Raw genomic sequence first — 25,652 nt, forward strand, 5'->3', positions numbered from 1 at the left:
GTCTTTGCTCTGCCTGCAATGTTCTGCAGTGACATTAAACAGCTCTACCTTATTATTTTTTTAATCAAATCAGGTTTTATAGCTCAAAAATACCTATAAAAACTAAAATTCTGACTGTGAGCGGGTTTGCCTCTCCACAGATCTGACTCGTAACTTGGTCTGGTTTGGTTTTCATGAAGATAAAAAGGTTTAATCTCATATTTGACAAACCCACCACCAGAAAATCCACACAACGCGCCTTTAAATAGCGAAATAAATGAATAAACAAACACATTTTCTCCGACCTTACAGCCCGTCTCCTTAAATCCTCGCTGTGTATTTTCGTCCATTCACATCAGAAACTCTCGCGCAACTGAATCGAGTCTGAATCGAGCTCTCAGGTATTTCCCTAACCTACATTTAAGGCTCGCTGTGACGCCGTGTTATCTAAAAATGCGTCTGAAATAAAGTCGTCAGCTGATCGCGGAACCGGCCCGTCCTGTTTTTTCAGAGCATAAATATCCTGACGGGAGCGGAATGTTAAGATCGAGAGTTAACGTACGCACACGCACCGCCTCGCTTTTCCATCCGAACTCAAAGAACCACTTAAGAACAAACGTCACTAGAAGGTTTGGCTATAATTAGTCGACAACAATAATGATAATAGCAACAATAGTAATATTAATAGTAACAAAAACAATTTACCAACAGAGAGCAGCTTTTGAAAACACCGACAGGAAACAAAATAAAATATATCGTACATTTTAAAAGATGGTAGTGCTGCATAAATGTTTTTTTGTTTTTTTTTGTTTTTTAAAGTATATTTAAGTATAATTATTGTGTATTAATGCAAGGAGGAAAAAAGCAGTACAAATAGTTTTAAGGTTTAATATTGTATACATGAATTTTCAAAGAAAATCTTAGAGTAAAAGATAGATTTTTTGTCAAATTGTAAAAAAAAATGTAAAATCTTAAAGAGTCTGTACTATAGACTTTGTATAGTCAAATTAAAATGTAAAAAATATATATATATATACACTGTAGCAATTTTTACTATTACAAGTTTTAAAGGTTCTATATTACACAAAATTGATTGATTGATTGATTGATTGCATTTATATAGCGCCTTTCAAGACACCCAAAGCGGTTTACAGTTCATTATTCAGTCACTCCACACTCAGTGGTGGTAAGATACTACTGTAGCCACAGCTGCCCTGGGGCAGACCGACAGAAGCGAGGCTGCCAATCTGCACCATCAGCCCCTCTGACCACCACCATCACTCATGCACACTCCACTTTCATACTAGGCAATGTGGGTGAAGTGTCTTGCCTAAGGACACAACAACAGGTTTGTTTTTTTTTGCCACTGGTGTCCCCACTGTGGCTCCTGGAATTCCCAGTGTCTCCCATCCAAGTAGTACCCAGGCCCAGGCTGCTGAGCTTCTGAGATCTGACAGGATCAGACTTTGACAAGCCAGTATGGCCACAAAACTGACTCTTGTGAGCTTTAAGTCGTGTTATAATGTTGTTTCATTCACACACATTTGACTAATCCTTTATTATTAGTATGTTTACATTTCCAAAGCTCAAAATGCTCTGTTCCACCTTGTGATGTCATGAAGTGGTAGTTTTCCAGTGAACAGCTCCTTTTCACCTTTAGTTAATAGAGATCAGTGACTCCAGGGTTGAAATTGTGATACTACTACTATGTAAAGGTGTATTTTTTATTTTATTTTTTTATGATTACTATAATAATAATAATTAATTATTATTATTATATACAAGGCATTACACAAAAGATAAATATTATACAAAGAATAACAATCAAAATGTACAGGACATGGGGAGTTAGTCTGATTCATCGGCCAGTTTCACTTTGTGGAAACTGTCTGACCTTGCAGCATTAGGATTCCTTCACTCGACGGTAGGCGGGCACTTTTTTTATTTAACCAATCGCTGCTGTTTGGTCGTGACGTATGTAATGCGCCAGAACGCTCAGTGGTGTTCAAGTAATTGCCGGCTTCACAGCTCTTCGCTGATTGGCCGGTGCACGGTCTACAACTTCCAGGGTTCTTACAATGGGGAGTAGCCAAAGGTCACAAATAACCAAAATTCACTAACAAATAAAAATGTATAAATTAAAATGCTTAGAATTTCTAGGGTTTTAACAGCTTTGAAATTGGAGGACAAGTGGATGGTTTTCTTATAATACTGGATTTTAGAAAAGGAAATGGGAAAGTAGGGTTTACGATGAATTAATTTGTTTTTATGGTTATGAAATTGTGCTAAGATAATTAAGATCTAGCAGGGATGTAAAAATAATCGAAATATTGTGATATCGTATCGTCAAAAGTCTCACGATAATATCATGGACCATCACAATATATCAAATCACAAGTGTCTGTTTAAATTAATAGTTCTGGTGCAGCCACAGCTAAAAAACAGTGAGAACTACATAGACCATGATCCTTTGTTCTGTTTCAGCTCAATCCACATGCTGAAATTTATGAAACTTATGAAACACTTTAAAATCGTAATTTGGGGGATTTTTGGATCACGAGAGAAAAGTAGCGTAGTCAAAATTTTGTACATATTTTTTTTTTTGCCAAAATATCGCAATAAATATCGTACTGTGAGATGGATATCGTGACAATATCATATCGAGAGGTTTGGATATCGTTACATCCCTAAGATCCAGTAAATCTAGTCAAAGTGTGTGGAGCGGTTTCTGTATTATCACATGACATCACGAGGTGGAACAGCGTGTTTTTCTATTTGAGAGAAGAACCTAAATCTGCAGGTTTGTGTGTTAAACTTGTGCGAATGAAACAAAAAAAAAACAACACAACTCCAGGTCTGTTTGTGACGAGATGTTTTCACGTGATTTTACTTTTACTCGAGCGTTTTTTTTTTCTCCCCCTTGAGCAGAACATTCCCCTGTTGATACGAGCTCCGTGATTCAGGTCTGGATAATCCTGGACTTTCCCCGCAATGAGTCAACTCGGGCCCCGCAGCCATCTTTGTTTAGTCACAAAACACTGGGATGAGAGTTTCAGCGCTGCGGGGCGGGACGCAGACTACGGGACCTGGAAGTTCCCGAGTGGATTCACAATAAACACCAAGAAATCCTCCATTAAGACCCGGGATCGTTCTGACGTACAGGCCCCGAGTTCTGAAGAAGAGCAATGAGTAAACTAAAGAAACCATGTATCATTCGTTCATTCGTTTTTCAATATTAAACCAAAAATAAGAAAATGAAAAAATAACAGTTTTCTTCATTATTTGTCTCCAAAACCAAAATTAACAAACGGATAATGATTTAATTTTCCATTTTTCGATTTTGCGTTGAAATGAAAAATGGAAAAAACGGATAACGTTTCCCGTTTACGTGACTTCCGTGACTGCGATGTCGGACTTTTGCGCTGCATACGGACTGAACCTGGACTGATCCAGGTCCTGGACCAGAGCAGGACTGAAACCGGGACCAGAGCGGGACCAGAGCGGGACTGAAACTGGGACCAGACCGAGACTGAGACCAGACCAGGACAAGAGCGGGACTGAGACCGAGATGAGACCGAGATGAGACCGAGATGAGACCGAGATGAGACCGAGATGAGACCGAGATGAGACCGAGACCAGACCGAGACCAGACCGAGACCAGACCGAGACGGAGATCAGAACTGAGATTGGGACCAGACTGAGACTGAGACCAGACCGGGACCAGCCCGGGACCAGACCGGGACTAAGACCAGGACTGACACCGAGACCAGACCGGGACCAGACCGGAGGCTCAGAGCCCACGGCAGGACCGGACCCCGAAGCTGAGGCTCGAACCCCGCGGAGGCTCGGAGTCAAAGCTCAGAGTTCGCCCTGGTCCCGGTCTGGTCCCGGTCCCGGACCTGGATCAGTCCTGGTTCGGTTCGTATGCGTTTAATTGTTCAGTTGTGCAGAAGTAACGGTGCGATCGACTGACATGATACAGACAGGACAGAGGCTCTTTTTGCAGGAGACATGCGCAGTAAAGTGAAGTGACAGTGGTGCAGGAGGAACAGGAGCAGCAGATCCTCACACACAAGACTAGAGCCTCTCCACACTTCACTCAAACGTTTTAATATAGAAGTCGCACCCGAGTATAAGTCACAGGAAACACCCAAACCATGAAAAAAGTGCCACTTATAGTCCAAAAAACACGGTAGTTATTTAAAGAACTGTTCATATGTGACGTTAACAGTCTGCTGTTTTCTGTTCTATTGTTTTTACTAGAATTTCACTTTCAACAGGAAATGTCGGTTCCTGGTTTCAGATTTTATAAGATAAATTTTCCTCAAAAAATGCGTCTTATATATGTTTTTTTTTCTTCTTCATTACACATTTTTTGGGCTGGTGCGACTTATACTCCGGAAAATACGGTACTCCATTTTCTGATGTTACTATCACAAACAGACCTGGAGTTTTGTTTTGTTTCATTCACATGTTTAACACACAAACACACCTGCAGATTTAGGCCGAGCTCTTCTCTCAAACTGAAAACACTGTGTTCCAACTTGTGATGTCATCTTGTGATACAGAAAGTGCTCCACTGTGTTTTTAAAGTCCACACACCTTCACTAGAAACACTGGGATCAGCCCTGGAATTGCCAATTTCTCCTGAACTAAAGGTAAAATGAGCTGTTCACTTGAAGACGACCACTTCATGACATCACAAGGTGGAACAGAGCGTTATAAATAGCAACAAAAATCATAAAAACTCAGTGAAACACGTACAGTTAAGGCGTCGGCCGGTTTGCCCTCCATGTTGACCACCTCAAACTCTGATAAGGCCTCCTGCGACACAGACCGGGAAAGTTACACACTGCAGCTTTAAACTGGCGGCTAATGGGAGCACTATTATTAAAACAACAGGTCATATTTGAGAGTTTGGTACAGGTACAGGTAGGGGTGGGCGATATATCGATATCTTAAATATATCGAGATAGTTTTTAAACTCGATATGAATTCTGACATATCGTATACATCGATATAATGCTTATATTCAATTTTGATTTCGCCGCTTCGCTTGTTTACCTTCTCTCTCGTCGCCTCCGCCTCCCTGATTTTGTTCGCTCGTGTCTCCTTCACTCCTCACTACCACCGTGAACGCCGAAAGCTGGTGCCAGTGAAAAGCTTCAAGCACCACAAACCTTTTCCACCATTTACAGACAAAACCATCAGCAGCACATCCTCATGTTCCACCGAGTCGTGTCTTTAAAGACCGAAAGAAGCTAAACAAGCTGAGCTGCGTGAGAAGTGCTGTTTATGCAAATGAGCCATGCACTTAAGTTTTGTTTCTGTAAAATGTAAACACACGTGCGCAGAACTTTATTAAACACATTATTATCTCAAACGAGCTGATGTGGCTCGTAGTTGTTATGTTTTATATATTGTAAAGTTTATTTATGCAGAATATTTTAATTAATAATCTGTTGCAGTGTCTCTTGTACAATAGTGTTTGGAAACGTTGGGTTTGATCTGCAGTGGATTGTGGGATTAAACCTCAGAGCTCCTGACGCTGGTGAGGAACATGGATCTGTTAAAATAAGGAACATCCTGAGCTTCTTCTGCTAAAGGAGCTCATGGTTCTGGTTCTGGTTTGGATAACAGAGTTAATGCAAAGATGAGCTTGTGTTCAGTTGTTTTATTTATGAATGAAAAGAAGAAAATATGTTTTATTTATTTTATTTTACAGTTAAATTATTATTTATGTAATTAGGGTTTTTTGTAATCTTAAATGTTCCTGTATGAACTGCCGACCTCTTACACTTCAATTTTAAAAAAAAAGGACCTTGTGGAATTTGGCAGATTTGTTTTTGCAGTTTTCAGTTTTAGGGGGTTATTTTTTCTTGAACATATATCGAGATATATATCGTATATCGAGATACAGCAAAATATATCGAGATATATTTTTTGAATCATATCGCCCAGCCCTAGGTACAGGTATAAAAAGTATAAAGTGTCGCAAACAGTATAATATGGAATAAGATGGGAGAGTATGTGGTGACTCACTATGGGCTTCTCGGGCTGCAGAGTTTTCCCTAAACAGATGGTCTGGTCGTCCTTCTGCTCCGAGGCGGGGTGGAGACAAACTTTACCTGAAAATAAAAAAATATATTAAAAAAATAAGACTATAAAGAAATGGACTGAGGGAAAGTGACATAGACACCAGTCAAATGAAACTCGCGAGGACAGCAGTTACAGGAGTGAATTTGAAGCAGAGTTCAATATTAGGAATAGGGATTTATTTGGACAATTTGGACATTTGGACCAAAACATGAAATAAAAATCCAGGATCATGTAGAGGGGGTTAACAGGAAGACCAAAACGACAAGGCTTACAGCAGCAGTTAAAGCGAGGGACGACCGTTTTTCAATGTGAAGTCAATTGGAGTCGATTCAGCCAGAACTCATGGTCACGTCGTAATTGGAACATATACACTATACAGTACATACACTGGACTCACAGTTTGTAGTAAAAGAAGATTGTGGATGAGTCTGTACTAAATTTTAATTTGAGAAAAATGACCTACATTTGCCTTATCTATCAGCAGAAATCATCGGCCATCAGTCCATCTGGATTCTAAACAATAGATATTGGTCATGTCAGTCTCTAATATGTACAGTCTGTAGTCTTGCCCAAGCCCAGTCCCTCAGTGTGTGTCTGTGTCTAACCCAGTCCCTCAGTGTGTCTTACCCAGTCCCAGTCCCTCAGTGTGTCTTACCCAGTCCCTCAGTGTGTCTTACCCAGACTTACCCAGTCCCTCAGTGTGTCTTACCCAGACCCTCAGTGTGTCTTACCCAGTCAGTCCCTCAGTGTGTCTTACCCAGTCCCTCAGTGTGTCTTACCCAGTCCCTCAGTGTGTGTCTGTGTCTTACCCAGTCCCAGTCCCTCAGTGTGTCTTACCCAGTCCCTCAGTGTGTCTTACCCCCCAGTCCCTCAGTGTGTCTTACCCAGTCCCTCAGTGTGTCTTACCCAGTCCCAGTCCCTCAGTGTGTGTCTTACCCAGTCCCTCAGTGTGTCTTACCCAGTCCCTCAGTGTGTGTATGTGTCTTACCCAGTCCCTCAGTGTGTCAGTGTGTCTTACCCAGTCCCTCAGTGTGTGTCTTGTCCCTCAGTGTGTCTTACCCTTCCCAGTGTCCCAGTCCCTCAGTGTGTCTTACCCAGTCCCTGTGTGTATGTGTCTTACCCAGTCCCTCAGTGTGTGTATGTGTCTTACCCAGTCCCTCAGTGTGCATGGGCCCTCCTCCTGTGCACAGACTGGCTGCGATGCTGCTGGACTTCAGGGCCTCGTTGTCCCTCACCAGCTCCTCCACCCTCTGCCTGAGCCTGGAGGCCTCGGACTGGGACTCCTCCAGCAGGTCCCCTGAAAACACACAGGATTATGAATATTTAAGTTACAATACATAAAATGACAAAGGATTTTAAAAAAGTACTGGACATACGAGGGTGTAATGCCTTTGTAATAAAAAAAAAATATTATGTAACTCTTTTAATTTAAGACATTTTAACACGTCCTGTGGTGAGACTTTTCCTGACACCCCACTGGACATTCACTACTGCCATGTTAAAAAATGCCAGTTGCAGAGTATTTTTTTTTAACAATTAGAATAGTATTTTTTCAGGAAATACAGCTGTCACACTGAAAGGCATCACACAGACACATGTTCAACATTTTTCAGAAAATGATCACCATTACGTCACAAAACCACAAGACGTTTGGAAACATGCAGATGACGACTTCCTCTGGGTTCTGTCAGCATTAGTAACTCTGACAAAATCTGGGAAAAGATCTGAAAAAATGGCCCGGTTTTCTTCATCTAGACGTCACTGTAGTCTCTCTTTTTTCCTTTTATAAATTGCCTATTTATTTGTGCCTTATAATCGGTCTAACTTAAAAAAAAAAAAAAAAAAAAAAGAAGTCACTGAAGCGTTCCGTTATGTTTGGCAACAGTTCCAAGCAGCTGCCTGAGAGTGAAATCCAAAAGATACGATTAATTAGAGTCCCGTCCCCCGTGGAAAGCTTTGGCAGCAGGGGTGTAACGATATCCAACGTACTCACGAAAGCTACATGTAACAAAATCCAAATCTCTCGGTATGATATTTTCATGATGTACATCTCACGATACGATGTTTATTGAGATATTTTGTGGAGGCTAATATAATTGTAGATGGGACAAATTTACTTTTCAAATACCTTGACAAGATTTTGGTGTGAATTATTTCCATCATTATCTGAAGAATTCAAGTAAAAAACATTTCTTCATGTTGTCTGCACTGAAATGCATCATGGGATATGTAGTTTCTACCGTAAACCCAAGCATATAAGCAAAGGAACTTGTGATTCGATATATTGTGACAGTCCACGATATTATTGTGAGACTTTTGACGATACGATACCACGATATTTCGGTTATGTTTTGTTATGTTACATCCCTATTTGGCAGGTTGTGAAGACGCTACTGCTGAATCCATGGTTTTATAACCGAAACTACACCGGAGTTCGTTACCTACATGTTTCCAAACGTCTTCCGATAAACGCGAATGGAGCGTATTCAATTTGTTCTGTATCTTAAACCCTGAACCTCAGAGCTCTACGATACTCCCAAATTAATAGTAACTGCACCAGAATACAGCTGGTCAAATGCATTCTGAATACATGTTTTCAGTTCATGTTTTAGATACTTCCACCACGATGGAGATGGGCCCGGTCAAGCAGAAGTAAACGAAACAAGGCCAAAAATTCAAGTTAATGCATCTGATATAAAAATGTATTGAACAGATACATATGTACTCTAGTTTATGAAACTGTTGACCTTTTTTCTGTACCATTTTTGGTTCTAAAGTTCCATACGTTTTAAACAGACCATGTATGAAACATGGAACAAAAATTATTTCCCAAATTTCAAAGACCTGCAAATCATGTAAATAAATGGATGTATTTCATCATATCTTGTGTTATTCCATCTTTGAACTGTTGATGAAGGGACATGATTTTTCAAACAAATGTATTTAAAATGATAAAAATTTGCTTGGAAGGACTGACATATTTTATAGAAATAGTTTCCTTTCATTTTGAAGTAATATTAAAGTATTCGGAAGAAAAAAGCGACAAATGATGTAAAATCCTGCACCTTCTACTTGTTTGTACAATTTTCCCTCCGTTACCATGAACTTTCTTAATAAAAAATCTCATGAGTCAAAAAGTAAGAGGTTTTTCAACCTAATCTTGTACCATATGGTAGAAAACTATATGAAGCAAATATTCAAACCAGTTTGTTAAGGATATGTAAGTGAGAACCAAGAGTTATCACTGTTTGGATTTATTGCCCAAAAAGTGCTGCATATTTCATTCCCTCCGTTACCGACATGAGTTTTTAAAATTTTTTGTGAACAACTTGAAAGAATATCACAGGTTTAACTTGACCCTGTTGGAGTGTAACTCTTTCCTACATTCTGATACTTTACTTATTTCAATAGTCCCTCTAGTTTCTGAATAAGAGACATTTGAATGTCAAAAATCTGCCCCCGTTTCCCTCCGTTACCACTTGACCGAACCCAGATGTAACGATATCCAAATCTCTTTATACGATATTTTCATGATATATACGTTTATTGTAATATTTTGTGGAGGCTAAAAAAAATATTGTGAATATGCAACATTTTCATTAAAAATTTCTTGGCAAGTCATAGGTTCAGTCAGAATCCAAAGAACTGAAATTTTAAAGAGCTTAATAACAGCTATTTCTGCAAGTCCTCTGCACTGAAACAGCAAAGGATCATGGTCTATGTAGTTCCCTCACCAAAACAATGAATTTAAGCGAAGAAACTTGTAATTGGATATACTGTGAGACTATTGACAATGTGACAGTCCCGATATTTCCGTTATTGTTACGTCGTAGTGCTCCCTCACCCAGACTCTTGAGGCCCTTCATCCTCTCCCGCAGCATGCTGTTCTCCTCCAGCAGCTGCCTGTAGCTCTGCTCTTTGGGCTCGCTCCCGCCCGGGTCATAGATGCGATATGGACCCTTGCCCTCCATGGCCACGGCTCACTGGCAAAACATCGCCCGCTCCACACGACTGCAAGAGAAAAAGAAAACACGGAGGATTGAAAGCTGTGAAATACTGTTATTAAAAGGTCATATATTACACAAAATGGACACTTCTGAGATTTGAGTCGAGTTATAATGTTGTTTTCTCCTCAAAAACAGACCTGGACTTGTGTTTTGTTTCATTCACATGTTTGAGTGACACTTTATTATTCGTCTGTTCACATCTGCAAAGCTCAAAATGCTCAGTTCCACCTTGTGATGTCATGAACAAGGATGCACCGATGCAGCTTTTTCAGTTCTGATACCGATTCTGATATTATAGATATTATAGAACTGAGACCGGGACCAGACCGGGACTGAGACCGGGACTGAGACCGGGACTGAGACCGGGACTGAGACGGGACTGGGACTGAGACCGGGACTGAGACCGGGACTGAGACCGGGACTGAGACCGGGACTGAGACCGGACTGAGGCTGGGACCAGAGCGGGACTGAGACTGAGACTGGGACGGGACTGAGACCGGGACTGAGACCGGGACTGAGACCGGGACTGAGACCGGGACTGAGACCGGGACCGGGACTGAGACCGGGACTGAGACGGGACTGAGGCTGGGACCAGAGCGGGACTGAGACTGGGACCGGGACTGGGACCGGACTGGGACCGGGACTGAGACGGGACTGAGACCGGGACTGAGACCAGAGCGGGACTGAGACTGGGACGGGACTGACCGGGACTGAGACCGGGACTGAGACCGGGACTGAGACCGGGACTGAGGCTGGGACCAGAGCGGGACTGAGACTGGGACCGGGACTGAGACCGGGACCAAAGCGGAACTGAGACCGGGACCAGACCAGGACCAGACCAAGACTGAGACCAAGACTGGGACCGGGACCAGACTAGGACTGAGGCTGGGACCAGACCAGGACCAGACTAAGACTGAGACCAGGACCAGAACGGAACTGAGACTGGGACTGAGACCGGACCAGACCAGGACCAGACCAAGACTGAGATCAGGACCAGAGCGGAACTGAGACCGGGACTGAGACCGGGACCAGACCAGAACCAGACCAAGACTGAGACCAGGACCAGAGCAGAACTGAGACGGGACTGAGACCGGACCAGACCAGGACCAGACCAAGACTGAGACCAGGACCAGAGCAGAACTGAGAGACCAAGACTGGGACCGAGACTGGGACCAGACTGGGACTGAGGCTGGGACCAGACCAGGACCAGACTAAGACTGAGACCAGGACCAAGACTGGGACTGAGCCTTGGACCAGAGTGGGACTGAGCCTTGGACTGGACCGGGATCAGAGCGGAACTGAGACCGGGACTGACTGGACAAGACTGAGACCAGGACTGAAAAAAGTCCTGGTTGTCAAGTCCTGGGTTTCATCTGGGTTTTTTTTTGGAGACAAATAATGAAGAAAATAGTCGTTTTTGTTTCATTTTCTTATTTCTGGTTTTATATTGAAAAACGAATGAACGAACGATACACAGATTATTGCTGATAATTATCGTGAGAAATCTTTAACATGATCTCATCAATGATTATCATGAACTAGAACTAAAAACAAACTGACCACATTTGTTATTTCAGAAGTTCGACTCAGTGCCCATGAAGAAGCTCTCAGTTTCAAAAAGGTTAGTGACTCCTGACATAAAACGACAAACGAGAACGAGACGAGACGAGATTTTAACACAATTCCTAATAAATTTCACAATTCATCTTCCAATTTTGGTCTCAGTTTTTTATTTAGTTGATTTTAGATTTGTTTTTGTTTCCATTCTCGTGCTGCTTTTCAGAACCGTAAAATATGACTCACAAACGCGTAACCCTTTTTTTGTCCAATCCAAATCTCGACATCTCCCATCCCTGACACTTCCAGCTCAAACCCAACCAGATTTGAATGAGAGATGAGCTCGTAAACGATGAGAACATCACACATTTGCATAAACAAAGTAAACAGGATGCGGGGGAAGGCCCAGGCGCCGGTAAACAGGCGGTTTGAACGAGACTGCAGCCGTTAAGCGCAAGAATCGTTATCGGCTGTTAAAAGAATCGTATCGCGCAGGTAAACTGAGAACGAGCAACTGAGAATATACGACTTTTATTATATGAACCGACATATCGTCCTCGAATAGGAAACAAGCCGGGAATAAACACAAAAACACAAGGCCCGAAAAGGGAATAATTCAGAAAAAAAATTTACAACGGCGGCAACAGAACATGTTCAGATACAGAGCGAGAGAATCTGTGTGTCACTCGTTCATGTTTTTCAAAATTAAAACTCAAAAGTCAAAAGTCAAAAAAAAAAAAAAAAAAAAGTCTTTATTTATTTCATCTTGCAATCAGTCCTGGTTCAATCCTGGTTTAGTCCTGGTTCAGTCCTGGTTCAATCCTGGTTCAATCCTGGTCCAATCCTGGTTTAGTCCTGGTTCAGTCCTGGTTCAAGTCCTGGTTTCCTGGTTTAGTCCTGGTTCAGTCCTGGTTCAATCCTGGTCCAATCCTGGTCTAGGATCAGTCCTGGAATTCAAGTCCTCCGGTTTAGTCCTGGTTCAGTCCTGGTTCAGTCCTGGTTCAGGTTCAGTCCTGGTTCAGTCCTCAGTCTCCTGGGTTCCAGTCCTCAGTCCTGGTTCCAGTCCTCCTGGTTCAGTCCTCAGTCCTGGTTCCTGGTTCAGTCCTGGTTCAGTCCTCAGTCCTGGTTTCAGTCCTGGTTTAATCCTGGTTCAGTCCTGGTTCAGTCCTCCTGGTTCAGTCCTGGTTCAGTCCTCCTGGTTCAGTCCTGGTTCAGTCCTCCTGATTTAGTCCTGGTTTAATCCTGGTTTAGTCGTGTTGGTTCAGTCCTGGTTCAGTCCGGATTAAGTCCCGGTTCAGTTCAGTCCCGGTTCAGTCCCGGTTCAGTCCCGGTTCAGTCCGGATTAAGTCCCAGTTCAGTCCCAGTTCAGTCCCAGTTCAGTCCCAGTTCAGTCATTATTGATCCATGGACAAATTGGATGAAACGGGAAAGGGCCATTATCCATTTTTTGTCGACCTTTTCTCCGTGGAGCTGTTTTCGCTTCACCTTGAATGTTCCACAGTGAAGCATTAAACTCGTCTACCTCAGTGATAAAATAAGCAGGAACGAAACCGGGTCAGATCTACGGAGCGGCGTCTCAGCGTAAAACTGAGAATACCCGTTTTTCATGCCCGTAAAAGGACTAAAAACACACATAAATGCATTTACAGCATTAACATTTGTCCCATTTGTCAAACTGCAATTTCTGGTCAAGCTCGTTAGAAACACAATTAACCTACAAAAACACAAAACGCTGCACATGTGAGCGTGACAAAACGTAATTAAAAAAACAATAAACGAATGTAAAGAAGAATTAGGCAGGACTAAGGAAACTTTCGTTTTCAATTTAAACTATACCAAATTATTATGTTTACTTTGCGTTTGAGTCACATTTATTTACAAAAATCCAACTCCAATTAAGAGTTGTGACTCAAATTCAAGTTGAAGTATATTTTTTAAGTCTTAATAAGTCACTAAAAGTTACAGAATGAAAAGAGAGCAACTAAAAACTATTTTAGTCGACAGAAAATCTTATTACTCAAGTAGAAATCGAAAGAATGAAGTGAGACAATTTTTTTTTAACATTGAAACTGTGCCAAATGATTGTTTACTTTGGGTTTGATTCACAAAAATCCAAGAGTTGTGACTCAAATTCAAGTTCAAGTACATTTTTTTAAGTCTTAATTAGTCACTAACAAAGCTACAGAGTGAATAGAAAGTAAAAAACTACTTAAGTCAACAGAAAATATCATTACTCAAGTAGAAATCGAAAGAATGAAGTGATACGATTATTTTTAGACTTAAAACTAGAGCCCGACCGATATATATCGGCTGGCCGATATTATCGGCCAATATGGGCACCTGGAGACATATCGGCTATCGGCCGATATGCTTGCTGATATGGGCCGATATTTCACGTGTGCATGTTATACCTCGTTATAAAGCTTAGACTCTCTACATTATGTTCATTTAATCCAATTTACAGACAGATAAATGTCCTAATATGTGGCTCCGCATCAGTATTTATCTGCGGTGTAATTTGTCTGTGTCCGTACTGTACCTGGACACACCACCAGAGTGACGTCACTTCACTCGCGTGTGTTTGTTTACACCCGCAGCTGTGCGCAACACTGAGATTATTTTCTTTTTCGGACAATCGGTTTGAGTCTGGATTTAAAGGACATTTATTAGTGCAGACTTGTGATGTGGGAGGAGCCTGTGTGAGCGGTGAGTGTTGGAAATACATCGACTTTGAAGCTAGTTTAGGTTTTGTTAGCGGTTAGCTGCTGTAGCTCCCACACATAAACAAGCTGTTTTCTATTGGTCTATTGTAAAGTGATTATATTGGCCGTATATTTGTTACTGGACCTGCACTGATATGTAAATGAGCTGTGAATAGACGTGTGAATGATCCACATTTATGCATATAATTAATTACCGCGGTGCGCAGCATTTACAGCTAAAGGCTAATAGCGATCGTTTACTAGCTAGTAGTTATGGGTCGGTCGCGATCGAAGCGGCTCTTAGAGCGAACAGCAGGAGCCTGCTTCTTATTGGGAGCCGTGTTTTCTCTTTTTCTCACTTTTTCTCTTCAAGCCGCATGTAGACCCGTAGTTTGACAGCAGCAGCGGCTGAAAACGAAACTTTCAGAAATCTGCGTGTGCATAGGATAAAAAAAAAGTGCATATTTGGCTGCAGTTCAGCATAAAATGAATAAACCAGGACTAATCTTGGGCTCGAGTGCAGGAGAGAGATAGAAACCAAGTCCCGACACTCAGTCCTGGTTCAGTTCTAGTTTAGTCCTGCTTGCAACAAAACAATCTCAAGAGTCGCTTGGGAGCCGAAAGAGCCAGCTGCTTTTTAGTGAGCCGCGCCAAAACAGCCGATTCTCCAACAAAACTGGAATACCCATCACTAGCAGCTAGAATGTGATGCAAAAATGCCATTAGGCCAATCTACTGTCTGTAAATATGATGTAAAGAGTCAAAATAACAATAAATGTTGCCTAAATAAACCCAATTTAGAATCCACTAGAGCCAAACCTAAGTTTTTTAATCAATTCAAGATTTACAGTGAAATTTTACATCACTAAATAAAAAAACTACTTTAGTCAACAGAAAACATTACTCAAGTAGAAATCGAAAGAATGAAGTGATCCGACTATTTTTAGACATTTAACTACACCAAACGATCACTTATTTTGCTTTTAATTCACATTTTCTCACAAAAATCCAAGAGTTGTGACTCAAATTCAAGTTTCAGTAAATTTTTTAAGTCTTAATAAATCAGTAACAAAACTACAGAATGAAAAGAGGGTAACAAAAAGCTATTTTAGTCGACAGAAAATATTATTACTCAAGTAGAAATTGAAAGAATGAAGTGATCCAATTGTTTTTAGACCGAAAAACTATACCAAATGATCATTTCTTTTGCATTTTACTCACATTCATTCACAAAATCCAAAAGTTGTGACTCAAATTCAAGTCTTAAATTACTTAATACCAAAGCTACAGCGTGAGTAGAAAGTAAAAAAAACTACTTTAGTCAACAGAAAATCTTATTACTCAAGCAGAAATCGAAAGAATGAAGTGAGACAATTATTTTTAGATATTAAAACTATACCAAATTATTACGTTTACTCTGCTTTTGAGTCACATTTATTTACAAAAATCCAACTCCAATTAAGAGTTGTGACTCAAATTCAAGTTTCAGTACATTTTTTAATTTAAGTCTTATTACTTATTACAGAAAATATATTACTCAAGTAGAAATCGAAAGAATGAAGTGAGATGATTATTTTTAGACTTAAAACTATACCAAATTTTTATGTTTACTTTGCGTTTAATTCACATTTAGTCACAAAAATCCACAATAAGTGTACTTCAATTAAGAGTTGTGACTCAAATTCTAGTTTAAGTACATTTTTAAGTCTTAAATTACTTAATATCAAAGCTACAGTGAGAGTTGAAAGTAAAAAAACTACTTAAGTCAACAGAAAATCTTATTACTCAAGTAGAAATCGAAAGAATGAAGTGAGACAATTTTTTTTTACATTGAAACTGTGCCAAATATTGTTTACTTCGCGTTTAATTCACAAAAATCCAAGAGTTGTGACTCAAATTCAAGTTTAAGTAAATTTTTTAAGTCTTAATTAGTCACTAACAAAGCTACAGAGTGAATAGAAAGTTTAAAAAAAAACTTTATTCAACAGAAAATATTATTACTCAAATAGAAATCGAAAGAATGAAGTGACACAATTATTTTTAGACTTAAAACTATACCAAATTATTACAATTAGTACAAAAAACAGAGTTCAAGTCAGTTTACAAATTACTCAAGTAGAAATCAAGTTTAAGTAAAGTTGTGACTCAAATTTTAAGTTTACTTAATATCAAAGCTACAGTGAGAGTTGAAAGTAAAAAAACTACTTAAGTCAACAGAAAATCTTATTACTCAAGTAGAAATCGAAAGAATGAAGTGAGACAATTTTTTTACATTTAAACTGTGCCCAATATTGTTTACTTCGCGTTTTTAATTCACAAAAATCCAAGAGTTGTGACTCAAATTCAAGTTTAAGTAAATTTTTTAAGTCTTAATTAGTCACTAACAAAGCTACAGAGTGAATAGAAAGTTTAAAAAAAACTACTTTATTCAACAGAAAATATTATTACTCAAATAGAAATCGAAAGAATGAAGTGACACAATTATTTTTAGACTTAAAACTATACCAAATTATTACATTTACTCTGCGTTTGAGTCACATTTATTTACAAAAATCCAAGTCCAATTAAGAGTTGTGACTCAAATTCAAGTTTCAGTACATTTTTTAAGTTTTAAATTACTTAATACCAAAGCTACAGCGTGAGTACAAAGTAAAAAAAAACTACTTTAGTCAACAGAAAATACTATTACTCAAGTAGAAATCAAAAGAATGAAGTGATCCGATTATTTTTAGACATTGTTTCACTTTGCCAGGAAATCAGATGAGACAAGTGTGAGTGGTCAACTTGACTCATGAATTCGCCTTTTAAATATTTGTAAAAATTACCATAAGCAACACAGCAAAATGGGGACAAAATTTACCGTATTTTAAATGGTTAAGTCAGAAATTTAATCTAATATTTTAAAAAGAAAACGTAATTACTGTCAGCAATTATAATCAGATGCACAATGGTCACGTTATTTGTGTTTAAAATCTTATAATAAACAACATAAACAATATCCAGATTAAGCGTTTTAAAAGCCAATTTCGCTCGTAATTTGCATCTTAAAAGTTTAATGGACGTGTGAAATGTCATTTCTTTGCCTGAAATGTTCCACAGTGTGACTTTACACAGTTCTACTTAACATTTATTCCAAAAAAAAGGTGGTTTTACAGCTCAAAAATACCTCGAAAAACAGGAATTCTGACTGTGAGCGGGGTCGCCTCTCCACAGATCTGACCTATAACTTGGTCTCGTTCGGTCTCCATAAAGAAAGTGAATTTCAGATCATTTTGACGTCAAAAATTTGAAGTTTGCACTTTCTGTTTTAAAGTTACAGTGTGGAACTTTAAATTGGGAATAGCCATGATGTACACAAAGCACAGTAGACGTAAACAACATCCAAATTAGGCGTTTTAAAACCCAATTTCGCTCACAATTTCCATGTTAAATGTTCAGTTGATGTGTGATTTGTCATTGCTTTGCCTGGAATGTTCCACAGTGTGACTTTAAATGTAAAGTAGAGCTGTGTATTCAATTACAGGTGGTTTTAAAGCTCAAAAACACATAAAAAAACAAACATTCTGACTGTGAGCGCGGTCGCCTCTCCACAGATCTGACCTGTACCTTTGTCAGATCATTCTTACAACAAAAATATGAAGTTTACACGTTCTGTTTTAAAGTTACACTGTGGAACTTTAGATTGGGCATAGCCATGATGTACACAAAGCACAGCAGACGTAAACAACATCCAAATTAAGCATTTTAAAAGCCAATTTCGCTCGTAATTTGCATCTTAGATGTTTAATGAACGTGTGAAATGTCATTGTTCTGTCTGAAATGTTCCACAGTGTGACTTTACACAGCTCTACTTAACATTTATTCAATTACAGTTGGTTTTAAAGCTCAAAAATACCTCGAAAACAAACATTCTGACTGTGAGCGGGGTCGCCTCTCCACAGATCTCACCTGTAACTTTGTCAGATGATCTTTACGTCAATAATCTGAAGTTTGCACGTTCTGTTTTAATGTTACACTGTGGAACTTTAAATTGGGCATAGCCATGATGTACACAAAGCACAGCAGACGTAAACAACATCCAAATTAAGCGTTTTAAAAGCCAATTTCGCTCGTAATTTGCATCTCAAATGTTCAATCGTGTCACAGCGACGCGTGGATCTTACCTTAAACGGTGAAGGTCCGTAATGTTACACTAAAAACAGCTTTTCCAGAGCGCGCAGACAACAAAAGCAACAATCCCCCAACTCCACAGCTGCTCGCCTCCCCGAAGAACAACAAGACGGGGGCTAACGCTGCTAGCCGGAGAAAGCTAATCACACAAAGAAATGTTCAGTCAGACCGTCCGATCGCCGTGAAAAACCGACAAACGGGAACCCGGCGCGCTCAAACCCCCGCTCCCGGTGCCGCCTCGATTGGCTGCAGGAGGCTAATATTAGTTTTCGCTGTTGTCATGCAAATTAGCAGCGTTAGCATCCCCGTTAGCTCCGCGGCTAATGCTAACGCGGCGGGGACGGAGCGGGCCCGGGTTCGGTGCTCTCCCGGGGGAAGGGGGTTCGGTGCTGCCGGGGGTCCGGGGGGTGGGGACGCGAGGGCAGGGGGGGGGGAGACGGGCGGCGGAGGTACCTCGGTGCTCGCTCGGCCTCTCGGGTTCTGTGGTAGGCGGAAGTGGTTGAAGAACGGGGAAATTCCAGCTCCGTTTGATGTAAACAGGACAAGTACGGAAGCCCCCGAGGCGAGCGCGAAAGGCGAAAGAGGTTATGCCGTAGAACAGGGGTGTCAAACTCATTTTGGTCCGGGGGGCCGTACCCAACCTACTCTGATCCCAAAGGGGCCGGATCAGAAAACTCATGACATATAAACCCCAAAAATAACAATAAGTTCACATATTTGTGCAGAGAAATAGAAATCTATCTATTACAGAAATCTTTTTTCATTGATGAACTTTTTCTTTTACAAAATATGATAATATTATGAACAACCTGAAACTTTAAGAAAAATGCAATTTCAACACAATGTTTTAACATGAACTTGTATGTAAATAGGAATAAGTCAATTTTTCTTGGAAAATCCTGCACTCGGCTCCACTTTTCTCATGTTGGACATTTTTCTGATGAGGGTGTCACAGTCAACAGTCAAAACGATCGTCCTTTAAGAGCGTTTGGAAAGAGACAAGTCTTCATTTGTGCTGCTCTGGTGGGAGGGGCCACGTACAGAGACGCTGGAGACGCTGCTGTGATAAACACCACAGAAAATTAACAATATTTTAATAGAAAATATAATTCAAATATTTTAGTTGAAAATCAGCCGAGGGCCAGATTAAAGGTCTTGGAGGGCCGGATCTGGCCCCCGGGCCGTATGTTTGACACCCCTGCCGTAGACTAAATATAGAGACTCTTATTAAAAAGTGAGAAAATAAATGTGGTGAGTATACTGCAAAATTCTAGGGAAATATTCTGCTATAAAAATTATTACAATTGAAAATAACACGAAAAGAAATTAAAACTAAAAATAATAAAAACACAAATATGCATAGCTTACTTATCGCCATAGATTGTATTAAGCCTATACAATACTGTTAATACAATCAAAATATTGCAAAATTCTGGGGAAAAATGTTGATGTAAAAATAATTACAATAGAATATAATATTAAAGGACAATCAAATAAAAAATAAAAAATATTTATATTATACAGTACTTGCAACTGATTGTATAATGCCTATAAATACTGTCAATATAATCAATATATAATATTGCAAAATTCTGAGTAAAAAGTCTTGTCCTTGTACGGAAGCCCCCGAGGCGAGCGCGAAAGGTGTAGGAGGTTATGCTGTAGACTAAATATAGAGATTCTATGAAAAAGTGAGAAAATAAATGCGGTGACTATACTGAAAAATTTTAGGGAAATATTTTCGTATAAAAATAATTAGAATTGAAAATAATGCAAAAACACATTAAAACTAAAAATAATAAAACACAAATATAATACCATGAATACGTTACTTATAGCCATAGATTGTATTAAGCCTATGCAATACTGTCAACATAATCAAAATATTGCAAAATTCTGGGGAAAAAGTTTGATATAAAAATAATTATAATAGAATATAATATTAAAAGACAATAAAATAAAAAAATAAAATATTCATATTATAGAATATCTACAGTACTTGTAGCCGATTGTATAATGCCTATAAATACTGTCAATATAATCAATATATAATATTGCAAAATTCTGAGTAAAAAGTCTTGTCCTTGTCCTGTTTAATGTAAAATATGGAAGCCCCCAAGGCGAGCGCGAAAGAGGTTATGCCATAAATTAACTATAGAGAATACTTATTAAAGTGAATACTTATTAAAGTTAAAAAGTGAGAAAATAAATGCAGTGAGTATACTGAAAAATTCTAGGGAAATAATCTGATATAAAAATATTTATCACTGAATATAATATCAAAACAGATTAAAACTAAAAATAATAAAACACAAATATAATAGAACATATAGGTTACTTATAGCCATGGATTGGATAAAACCTATACTATAGAGTCAGCATAATCAAAATATTGGAAAATTCTGGGGAAAAAGTTTGATATAAAAATAATTATAGTTGAATATAATATAAAAAGACATTAAAACTAAAAATAATAAAAACACAAATATGCATATCTTACTTATAATCATAGAGCGTATAAAGGATATAATTGGATAAAGCCTATACTACAGAGTCAGCATAATCAAAACTGGAAATTCTGTGGAAAAAGTTTGATGTAAAAATAATTATAATAGAATATAATATTAAAAGACAATAAAATAAAATAAAAAATAATATTCATATTCATATTATAGAATATCTACTTGTGGCCAGATTATATAAAGTCTAAGTGAGAAAATAAATGCATTGAGTATACTGCAAAACTCTAGGGAAATATTTTGATATAAAAATAATTATTGCTGAATATAATATAAAAAGAGATTAAAACAAAAAATAGTAAAAATACAAATATAATAGAATGTTTAGAAAACTTATATCCAAAGATTGGATAAAGCCTATACTATAGAGTCAGCATAATCAAAATATTGAAAAATTCTGGGGAAAAAGTTTAATGTAAAAATCATTATAATAAAATATTATATGAACAGACTTTAAAACCAAAAATAATAAAAATACAAATATGCATAGGTTACTTATAACCATAGATTGTATAAAGCCTTTACAATACTGTCAGCATAATCAAAATATTGCAAAATTCTGGGGAAAATGTTTGATATAAAAATAATTATAATTAAATATTATATGAAAGACTTTAAAACTAAAAATAATTAAAAATGCAAATATAATAGAATGTATAGGTTACTTATAGCCATAGACTGTATAACGCCTAAACAATATTGTCAACATAAATTTAATATTGTAAAATTCTGGGGAAAAAGTTTGATATAAAAATAATTATAACTCAATATAATATCAAAATACAATAAAATTAAAAATAAAAACATTCGTATTATAGAATATCCACTTACAGCCAGATTGTATAAAGCCTATAAATACTGTCAGTATAATCAATATAATAAATAAATTGCTAAATTCTGTGTAAAAAGTCTGATCTAAAAATAATTATAATTGAATATAATATAAAAATACATTAAAACTAAAAAATAATAAAAACACAAATATAATAGAATGTATAGGTTACTTATAACCATAGATTGTATACAGCCTATAAATACTGTCAGTATAATCAATATAATGAATAAATTGCAAAATTCTGTGCAAAAAGTGTGACATAAAAATAATAATAATAGAATATTATATCAAAATACAACCGAATTAAAAATAATCAAAAACATAAATATAATAGAATAGCTTATTATAGCCATTGAAAAAACTGCAGACCTACACGAAAACTGAAAAATCCTTTAACTTCTTTCTGCTAAACACCCCAAGATGCTATGAAACTGTAGTGTAAATAAATAAATATAAGTAATATACAATACAAATAAATAAATATAAATAAAATAAAATAATTGCCTCTACCCTGTCAAAGATCCAAAAGCAGGAACCCCGAGTCTTAACTGGAAAAAGTGAATGAACACGTTTTCATTCACATCTGTGTTCATCATGTCAATAATTCCGCAATCTACCAAGATAACTCTGTGTGTGTGTACGTGTGTGTGTTTGTGTGTGTGTATATGTGTGCGTTTGTGTGTGTGTGCGTGTGTGTTGATCACGGGGGTTTCACAAGTTGCATCACATCTCACGCACCAAATTAAACCAGGTTAAACGTTTCTTTTTCTCCATCAAACATTACGTTGGAGTTGTGTAATGTTTTAAAATCCAACGCGGTGAGTAATAATTTTAAAACTACAGGATTGCATAATGTCTTTGAAGAACAGACCGACTGGAGCTCCGTTAGAATTTAACATTTCCAGGCATTGCGGTAAAACACAGATAACTTTGCACTTTTGACATCTTCTGCTGAACTTACTGAAGCATAAGTTGCAGAAATTGTTGTGCAACGGTCAAAAAAAACCCATAACAGTGAGTAATTTGTTCGGAAAAAAAAAACATGTTAAATTCTAAAGTAGTTTTGTAGTAAACAGTCGTGGAAGAAGTGCAATCTTGTTTCTTAAGTAAAAGTGCAGACACCAGAGCAAAGAAATACTCAATAAAAGTAAAAGTATCACATGAAAAACCAGCTTAAGTAAAAGTATTGAAGTACTTGTTTAAAAATGTACATAAAGAGTAAAAATTAAAAGCATTTCACGCACATTTTGAGGTCTAATAAAGCTTCAAATTTAATGTAGAAAAAATAAAAAAACATTTAAAATTCTCAAGTAGTTTTGTCGTAAACAGTCATGGAAGAAGTACTATCTTGTTTCTTAAGTAAAAGTACTAAAGTACCTGTTTAAAATGTACTTAAAGAGTAAAAAGTAAAAGTATTTCTCGCACATTTTGAGGTCTAATAAAGCTTCAAATGTAGAGTAGAAAAAAATACATTTAAAATTCTCAAGTAGTTTTGTCGTAAACAGTCATGGAAGAAGTACATTCTTGTTTCTTACGTAAAAGTATTAAAGTACCTGTTTAAAAATGTACTTAAAGAGTAAAAAGTAAAAGTAATTCTCGCAGATTTTGAGATTTAATAAAGCTTCAAATGTAGAGTAGAAAGAAGAAGTGCAATCTTGTTTCTTAAGTAAAAGTACAGACACCAGAGCAAAGAAATACACAATAAAAGTAAAAGTATCACATGAAAAATCAACTTAAGTTAAAGTATTAAAGTACTTGTTTAAAAATGTACTTAAAGAGTAAAAAGTAAAAGTATTTCTCGCAGATTTTGAGGTCTAATAAAGCTTCAAATGTCGTGATTTTGAGACAGATTGAAGCCAGAAACAATTTAGTCTTTTTAATTTTGTATTTTTTGTGTTTGCTCAAGCTACAAATTTGTTCAAAATAAACCTTAAACATGTCTTTAACTATAAAAACAATACTTTTACTTTTCCATCCTGTTCAAAAATGAAGTGCAGTAGGCCTACAAAGTACAAATACCTGCTCTCAAATGTAGTGAAGTAAAAGTAAAAAGTATTCAGTGTAAAATGTAATTAAGTCAAGTGTAGACTGTGTACTTAAAAGTAGGTTCGATCACGTGACTGTGGACTCGATCTGGACTCGGACGTTATGTTCCGATCAGGTATTGGATAAAAAATATACGTCAGGGGTGTCAAACATACGGCCCGGGGGCTGGATCCGGCCCTCCAAGACCTTTAATCTGGCCCTCGGCTGATTTTCAACTAAAATATTTAAATTATATTTTCAATTAAAATATTGTAAATTTTCTGTGGTGTTTATCACAGCAGCGTCTCCAGCGTCTCTGTACGTGGCCCCTCCCACCAGAGCAGCACAAATGAAGACTTGTCTCTTTTCAAACGCTCTTAAAGGACGATCGTTTTGACTGTTGACCGTGACACCCTCATCAGCAAAAATGTCCAACATGAGAAAAGTGGAGCCGAGTGCAGGATTTTACAAGAAAAATTTACTTATTCCTATTTACATACAAGTTCATGTTAAAACTTTGTGTTGAAATTACATTTTTCTTAAAGTTTCAGGTTGTTCATAATATTATCATATTTTGTAAAAGAAAATTAAAATTAAAATAAAGATAAAAAAAAGATTTCTTTAATAGATTTGTGTTTCTCTGCACAAATATTTGAACTTATTGTTATTTTTGGGGTTTATAGGCGAGTTTCAGCTGACGTCATTGTTATTAAAAGCCCGCGTTGCTGCTGGGAAATATTTTGGTCGGAGGCAAGAAACACGATAGCGTCAAACACAGTGCGTAACCTCGCGTATTTATCCCCGATAATGGTAAATTCCTGCTGCATTATCGGATGCACAAATAGAAGCACGGAAGAAGGAAAATGTCTTTTTCGTATTCTGAGTGAAAAGAACCGCTAACGGTGAATTAAACGACTTTCAAACATCCGCAGAGCAAACGTAGAAGATCCTAACAAACCGTGGACTCCAACAAGTTCAACAACACATCGAGACTCTTGGAGGTTTTCATCTTTTCTGCTGTGAATGGCCCAGGAGTTTCCACCAAGTCATTGTGGATATCGCCCAAGTGAATATTTGTCCAGGTAGTTGGTGATTCTGACCAGAAATTTGGTTTGGTCCAACTTTTGTCGGGTTGAAAAGGGTGATTTGTCGTCCGTCGATGCTTATGACCAATTTCTGGTCAAATGGTCTTGGGTCCTCTGCCGTTAGAGTGGATAAATAACCGGGATCAATACCCTTTACGTGCTTTCTCGCTCCGTCTGCAATGTTGAATTAGTGTCAACAGTGAAACTCGCCTATTGCCATGAGTTTTCTGATCCGGCCCCTTTGGGATCAGAGTAGGTTGGATACGACCCCCGGACCAAAATGAGTTTGACACCCCTGATATACGTATATAACTCACAGGACACAACATTTCTGTTTTTATTTTCACTGAGGCGCGGGATTTACTCAGGGACGTCCAGTCAGCGCGACTGTCTGTCCCAGAGTCTGTTGTACTAGAGACTCACTCGCTCCTGGACTTTTGGGTCGTGTCGTGCTCGGGCGCTGTTACCTGTGGTTCTGTGGCTCATGTTCACACCTGCGCGGCCGTTGGCGTCTTCACACGGCGCTGTTTGTTTGTATGTTGCACAGTGGAGCTGGCGTTTTTGGCGAGGAGGGTGAGAAAAGCAGCATGAAGTGTCTATTGATCAGTGGGACTGATGTTGTGGTGTTGCTCCTCTGTGGGTTTGTGGATGTGGTGTTGGTGCAGGGGGACAGA

General features: G+C 38.2%; 1 protein-coding gene across 9 annotated transcripts in view; it reads right to left on the minus strand.

Annotated features, from left to right (window-relative positions):
- The window catches only part of tnip1 (TNFAIP3 interacting protein 1), a 72,476-nt gene that overhangs the window by 36,041 nt on the left and 10,783 nt on the right, over window positions 1–25,652 (minus strand). For 3 of the 9 annotated variants that reach the window (XM_020924591.2, XM_055160140.1, XM_055160135.1), the window contains exons 1-5: window positions 22,379–22,533; window positions 9,923–10,089; window positions 7,229–7,375; window positions 6,022–6,107; window positions 4,744–4,803 (exon numbers count right to left, since the gene is read on the minus strand). In XM_020924591.2, coding sequence (XP_020780250.1) covers window positions 4,744–4,803; window positions 6,022–6,107; window positions 7,229–7,375; window positions 9,923–10,049 — 420 coding nt within the window. In that variant the 5' untranslated portion in view covers window positions 10,050–10,089; window positions 22,379–22,533. Of the gene's footprint in view, window positions 1–4,743; window positions 4,804–6,021; window positions 6,108–6,653; window positions 6,665–7,228; window positions 7,376–9,922; window positions 10,090–18,507; window positions 18,869–18,967; window positions 19,120–22,378; window positions 22,534–25,652 lie in introns of those variants that run through there. The other 6 variants (XM_055160138.1, XM_055160136.1, XM_055160139.1 and 3 more) reach the window with 6 other exon arrangements.

The sequence above is a fragment of the Boleophthalmus pectinirostris genome, unplaced genomic scaffold (assembly GCF_026225935.1).
Source record: "Boleophthalmus pectinirostris isolate CB_2022bp ecotype Guang Dong unplaced genomic scaffold, ASM2622593v1 HiC_scaffold_3, whole genome shotgun sequence".
Taxonomy (NCBI): Eukaryota; Metazoa; Chordata; class Actinopteri; order Gobiiformes; family Gobiidae; genus Boleophthalmus; species Boleophthalmus pectinirostris.